Source organism: Sebastes fasciatus, chromosome 22, assembly GCF_043250625.1.
Source record: "Sebastes fasciatus isolate fSebFas1 chromosome 22, fSebFas1.pri, whole genome shotgun sequence".
Taxonomy (NCBI): Eukaryota; Metazoa; Chordata; class Actinopteri; order Perciformes; family Sebastidae; genus Sebastes; species Sebastes fasciatus.
Window position 1 is genome coordinate 22,722,917 of NC_133816.1, and position 7,008 is coordinate 22,729,924.

Here is a 7,008-nt window from a genome sequence, read left to right on the forward strand (position 1 = left end):
TTCTTCGTATTTGTCTAATATAAAAATGTAGTTTCTTCCTTTGTAAAATGTGCTGCTCTGCCTGTCTGTCTGTCTGCCTGTCTGCCTGTCTGCCTGTCTGTCTGTCTGTCTGTCTGCCTGCCTGCCTGTCTGTCTGTCTGCCTGTCTGTCTGTCTGTCTGTCTGTCTGTCTGTCTGTCTGCCTGTCTGTCTGTCTGTATGTCTGTCTGCCTGTCTGTCTGTCTGTCTGTCTGTCTGTCTGTCTGTCTGTCTGTCTGTCTGTCTGTCTGCCTGTCTGTCTGTCTGCCTGTCTGTCTGCCTGTCTGTCTGCCTGTCTGTAGACTTGTCCATGGTAAAGAGCATTTAATATTTTCCCATTATAAATACACCAAAATTATGCAAAAGCACATTTTTCCAAACTAAGCGTTGTAGTATACCCAGGAAGAGACCGCTGAGGATGTGTGAAGTGATTTTGGTATCTCTACGCTGTATAATAGTGAAGTTATTGAATATTTTATTAGCAAGTCTTTTCGGCGTTACACTTTGTGGACGGTCCCTGACCTCTCGTCTCACAGCCGGCTGCACATACAGACCATGGAGGTATTTGTTATGTGTCCAGCTCGGAGGACTAAAGGCTGGTTGTGATTTAAAATGAGCTTGTAGCTGGTTGTGTACCTCACTACGGTTAGAAAGAGTCCTCGTTGGTGTTTAAACTACATTTCCTTTATGAGTTATTGATCTGGGAAGTTCAAATCTGTCAATATTTTTCCAACTTTATTGAACTAGTTCAGTTCTGTATTGATGAAAAAGTGAATAACCTCTTCATCTGTAGAACGGTGTTGAATATGTTTACCAGTATTATTTTGGCTCGTGACACACATTCACCAGGATGTTAATTATCTCCTCATTATTTAGGATTGCTGATACTAGATTTACTGCTGACTCGCTCATACTGACACAAACGTCTAGCAGCACCAACATCTGTACGGATAATGACCTAAAACACAAAACCATATATTCAGATTCATTCAATATATTCAGAGTTCATTCAATATTCTCAAATTTCACATTATATATATAATAATTTCCTGAACGGCATGCCGTATATACATATATATATATATATACATATATATATATGTATATATATGTATATATATATGTATATATATATATATATGTGTGTGTGTTGGTGTGAGGATTGGTGTACAGCATCGACGACATCATAGGACGAGGGAGGTGGAAATGAACGCTGCTGAAGCGACACCAGTCATCACCATGGAAATCCCCAGATGCTGGGAATTACAACCGAGTTAATCATGAAAACACTGAAACTCACAGAACCTGTAACATTTAAATAATTTATTCTAATTTATTGTCATACAGACGTCAACAACATAAAGTACATAGATTGTATTTAGGATCAAATAGACTCTTGTCTAGTCTAGAAAACAGTAGAAATGTTCATTAGATTGTAAAGTGTTGTATATTTATACATATAATAACTATAACATGTATTTATCATTTTGACTTCAATCACCATCTGGAACTGGAACTGGAAACAGTTTGCTGCGTATCTGGAACTGAAAAAACGAAGTTAACCTCAAAAGATGAACAGGAAACAGAAAACCACACCAGCAGCAGCAGAGCTGTTGGGTGTTGCTCAGTCTCATAGTTTGTTCCTGTGGTGCGACAGAAGAGACTCAAGGTAATGTAGAAATACAGATAGTTGATATATTATATTAATCATGTTTATGTTTATATTTTATTTTTGTGAAGAAATGTGTTGAGAATAATTATGACTGTTTTATATTTAGTGGCTGACCAGGAACGAATAGAGACATGAAGTGAAATAAATAGAAAACAAATCAACAAACAACCAGGTTCCTCTGGAGTTTAGTTTAGAGACTCTGTTAAGTTGTGTTCTCATCTGTAATGTTAGTTATGTTAACTTTAAGTTGTATTATTTTGGTGAGTACTTTTACTGTAAGTTATACGTCCTGTTTCATGAGACGTGATTTCCTGTGTACAACCAGGTTCCTCTGGAGTTTAGTTTAGAGACTCGTTGTCTCTCCGTCTGTTTCTGCTGATCCTGACTTCACTCTGGATGTGTTATTTATTTTAACTGGTCATGTCAATGATATGGCCGACTCCTCGTCTCCTCTTTTTATGTTGTCTTTTGTGCACCAAGATTGTGCAACAGCTCTGCAGCAGTTTAAATTAGTTTCTCTGTCTAGTTTTTCTAACTATTGAATATAAAAACACTTCATAGTGTCCTAGTAGTGTCCAAGTAGTGTCCTAGTGGTGTCCTAGTGGTGTCCTAGTGGTGTCCTAGTGGTGTCCTAGTAGTGTCCAAGTAGTGTCCTAGTAGTGTCCTAGTGGTGTCCTAGTGGTGTCCTAGTAGTGTCCTAGTAGTGTCCTAGTAGTGTCCAAGTAGTGTCCTAGTAGTGTCCTAGTGGTGTCCTAGTGGTGTCCTAGTAGTGTCCTAGTAGTGTCCAAGTAGTGTCCTAGTAGTGTCCTAGTGTGTCCTAGTGGTGTCCTAGTAGTGTCCTAGTGGTGTCCTAGTAATGTCCTAGTAGTGTCCTAGTGGTGTCCTAGTGGTGTCCTAGTAATGTCCTAGTAGTGTCCTAGTAATGTCCTAGTAGTGTCCTAGTGGTGTCCTAGTAGTGTCCTAGTGGTGTCCTAGTGGTGTCCTAGTAGTGTCCTAGTGGTGTCCTAGTAGTGTCCTAGTGGTGTCCTCGTCCTTTAGTGTCGCTCCTCTAGTCTGTGTTGAGCGTAAAACATAAAAGCTGACCAGAAACTTTGTTAACCATCGAGGAGAAATCTAGTTGGTGAGATAGTTTTCCTCTGTAACCCCCTACTCTGACTACAGAAACAGACAACATGGAGGTTAACCATTAATGCATGATGATCACAGATAATACAGCCTTTAAATAGTCCACAATAACAGGAATAAAACAACAATCATCGGAGACGAGTATAGATTAGTCTGATGACATTTTATTGAAGATTTGATCTAATGAGGAGTCAGTTGTTTGGTGATAGTCTGAGGCTGTATTCGAAACCCCATACTGCATAGCGCAGTATACAGTACATACTGCGCTCCTCAGTAGTATGCAGTATGTGAAGGTTAAAGTGATGTATTTGTATGCTAGATGAGCCTTTAGCCTTTAAACCAGCTCTTAAAGCACAGGACAAACAAACGAACTCTTAGCACTATTACAATATTATCAAAATACAAGTTTGATTTGTTGTTTATGTTGTGCTTGTTTATTTTATAAGATACTGCAGGTTTAAACTATTTATTCTAACAACTCATAAAGAAGTCAGACAAACAGGATCATCAACGAGGGGAGACGAGAAATATAAAATATTCATCCACAACATTTACTCAAACTGCTTTTTCACTTACAGAAACAAAACAGTGGACTGATCTCTTTACAGATATTAGAGTAATGTTAAGAAGGGTCATGTTGTCTCAGCAGGTATCTCTCTGCTCCGTCAGAGGCTGCTCTTTCCTCTCCTCTTCTCTCTCCTCTTCCCTCGCCACTCTGCTGCTCTGCAGCCGCTCTGTGAGCGTCACTGGCCGGCTCTCCAGCGAGCTACGCCCGCGGACGATTGTGGAGCTTTTTAACTCGAAAAAGGCAGATAAACACAGGTTCCTGTTAATTTATAATGGACATCTGTGTTGTGATATTTAAACAAACTATCCGTCAACAAGGAAATCAAAGCCTCTCGTCTACAGACCGGTCTCTAGAGAGCTCCAGCAGCTCATAGCGGTCTCTGAGCGTGACTACCCGGCTTGCTGGCAGCGACCCGGGCAGGCGCTCGCTGGCTGTCACGGTATTCTGTGGAGCTTCTAAACTCCGACAACGGTGGAACAAATGTTCGATTCGCCATCTAACTTCGTAAAACTGCCGATATTAATAATCTACACAGTTGATTTCTCGCCTAACAAACTTTCAGAAGTGAATTTAGTGATGTAACCGTAGACTGTGCTGTTCCAGCGCTTTGCTTTGTAGGATACAGGTGAGATAGACTGGTCCGATGCATTCTGGAGAATTTTTCCAAATCAGTACGTCATCCAGGTATGTTTGGCGTACTGTGGATTTTGCTTTTGTTCGCAAGGCAAGGCAGCTTTATTTGTAGAGCACGTTTCAACAACAGGGCAAATCAAAGTGCTTTACAGAAACATTCAAGAACATTGCGACAAAGTGCAAAAGAACATTAAGACATAATTAAAACAGTTATAAAAACATTAAAACATTAAAACATTAAAGATTAGAAAATAAAAACAAGCTAAAAATAAAAGCTAGGATAGAAGCTAAAATAGAATCAAACACAAAAGAGTAAAAGCTCTAGTGCAGTATCAGATCATTATCTGGTTTAATTAAAGGCAGCAGCAAACAGGAACGTTTTAAGCTTTTGTTTTAAAAGAAGTGAGAGTTGTAGCGGTCCTGCAGGTTTCTGGGAGCTTGTTCCAAATATTTAATGCATAAAAACTGAAGGCTGCTTCTGCATGTTTTTAGTTCTGACTCTGGGGACACTAAGCAGACCTGATCCAGATGACCTGAGAGGTCTGGATGGTTCAGAACAGAGCAGAAGATCAGAAATATATGTTGGCCCTAAACCATTTAGTGCTTTGTAAACCAGCAGCAGTATTTTGAAATCAATTCTCTGTATGCATACTGCATACTACATACTTTATTTTGGCCAAATCAGTACGTACTACTAGTATAGTATGAATACAGCCTGAGTCTCTGTTGATCTCAAAGCACATCATACTTCCTGTTCTTCCTCAGTTGTAAAAATGTAATCTACTAAAGTGGCTCCATCTTGTGTCAGAAGTACATTAGTGTTCCTGTCTTGGTGTCAGTCCACTGGTCAGTCATGTGTAATCAGTAGCACAGAGGAAGAAGTCCTGTGAGGACTAAAGACAGACTGTAGATTGTCTCTGTTCTACCTGTAATAACTGAACTTGTATCTGATGTGTTTCTGTCTCCTCTCACAGGATGAAGATGATCTGCAGCATCCTGCTGCTCCTCAGTCTGACCTCCTGTGTCTCTGGTTAGTTGACCTTCACTTTATTATCCACAAACACTAAATACACTTTCAGACAAACATCTCTAGATGGAGTTTGACATGTTCAAGTTGTCAGTTTGTCTGCTGCTCACTTTCCCTCTCTGTCTCCTCTATAGGACCATTTGTAGTGAATGTGAAACAGACCTCCTATCAGGCAGAGGAGAACCACAACATCACACTGGAGTGGATGTTCACACCCAGAACCAGCAGTTCCTCCAAATCACTTTATATCCTCTGTGAACTGTTAGCTGATCTCAAGACCTCAGTCCTGTTTCATCTCCATGAAGGTGTTGATGATCCAGAGTCTCAGGATAAACAGTTTACAGGACGAGTCCGGTGGGACAAAGACGTCCTCAGAGACGGACGAATCAGACTTCACATGTCCAGACTCAGGATTGATGACTCTGGTGTGTACCAGTGTCAAGTGCTCACAGGTTATGGTACGGGCTCTAGGATATGTCACCTCAATGTCACAGGTGAGTTGATTCAGTAGAAGTCAGTCAGTGAAACCAGACTAAGAGTCTACAGCCCTGCTAGTGCTAAACACATCTTAGTTTAGCATGTTAGCATGCTGCAGGGGTCATACTGGTTAGTATAAAAGTAGTCTCAGCTTCATCCCTGCTGGAGCTGTACCAAAGAACACATATTACTAAGAAGTGAAAGTCAACTGGTCGTTCCATTACAACGTCAGCTCCCAGCAGCAGAGCTACGCTTCCGCCATTTTGGACTGAAAGCGACTACCAGACGCAGTAAAACGTACGTCATGGCTACCGCTGATGAAGACTAGGATCATATTTAGTCTTTCTTTTGTCAGTCTGCTGGATTTATTTAGTTTCCTGTTTCAGTAAAATGGTTCCACTTCAGACAATCACACACATTTTATTTTCTGTCCTTTACAGCAGCTGCTGATGAGCCCAAACCTCTGATACAAAGAATGAGACCACAACCAGAGAGACCAACAATGAGACCACAACCAGAGAGACCAACAATGAGACCACAACCAGAGAGACCAAGAATGAGACTACCACGAGCGAGACCAGGAATGAGACCACCACCAGTGAGACCAATTATGGGACTACATCCAGCGATACGAGGAATGAAACCACATCCAGCGATACGAGGAATGAGACCACAACCAGCGAGACCAATTATGGGACTACATCCAGCGATACGAGGAATGAGACCACAACCAGCGAGACCAGGAATGGGACCACCACCAGAGAGTTGGGGAAGGAACGTTGGACTGGGACTAGCAGGTGTACTGTTTATCTGTGTTGCATTCTACTTTACCTACCTTCTTAAATTTAATTGTAAGCCTATGTGTCCATGTAACCTGAAGGAGCTTACAGCTTACAGCAACAGCTTACATCAGGCCAGAGAGAGGAGATGATAGTTGTATCATCAATGTGTGCAAAAACAGAAAATGTCACAGAATGATGCATGTTTTTGGGATACAGTGTAAATATAGAACACACAGCATCTTTAGCTTTATAAAATGTTGAACTATGTTGTATGTGTAAGGCAGTAGCCTAAATAGACAACATCACTGAGTTTTATACCGGAGTGAAGACAGATCACAGATTAAAGGTTTTATATTTTAGTTGTCTTCTGATTCATCATCTAGTTATAATGTGTGTTAACTGAAGCTCTGAACAGCAGCAGAAGGACCTGCAGTATCTCTGCTTCTTCCTTCAGTGAAGCAGTCTGTCACTGAAAGAGCTTTATAAAACCTGATGAACAGACTTAGAATAACTTTCTGCATTTATTACAATGATTTTTCTTTTCATGATCTGTTATTTCCCCGTTAACTTTTATAAATGATATTATTAAAGTCAGAGAGAGAAGGAGAGTCTGTCTGTCAGCAACAAACACCTTTTACATCATTTATCCTCATTTCCATTCAGTCACATGAGGCTGATGATTCCTGAACGTCTGGTTTGATATGAGT

At 40.6% G+C, this 7,008-nt stretch overlaps 1 protein-coding gene across 1 annotated transcript in view; it reads left to right on the forward strand.

Annotated features, from left to right (window-relative positions):
- The first annotated feature begins 1,269 nt into the window (after positions 1 to 1,269).
- LOC141761335 (uncharacterized) overlaps positions 1,270 to 7,008 on the forward strand; it is an 8,390-nt gene continuing 2,651 nt past the window's right edge. The window contains exons 1-4 of the mRNA XM_074624671.1: positions 1,270 to 1,686; positions 4,990 to 5,045; positions 5,177 to 5,536; positions 5,960 to 6,297. Of these exons, the coding sequence (XP_074480772.1) occupies positions 1,589 to 1,686; positions 4,990 to 5,045; positions 5,177 to 5,536; positions 5,960 to 6,297 (852 nt within the window). The 5' untranslated portion in view covers positions 1,270 to 1,588. The remainder of the gene's footprint in view (positions 1,687 to 4,989; positions 5,046 to 5,176; positions 5,537 to 5,959; positions 6,298 to 7,008) is intronic.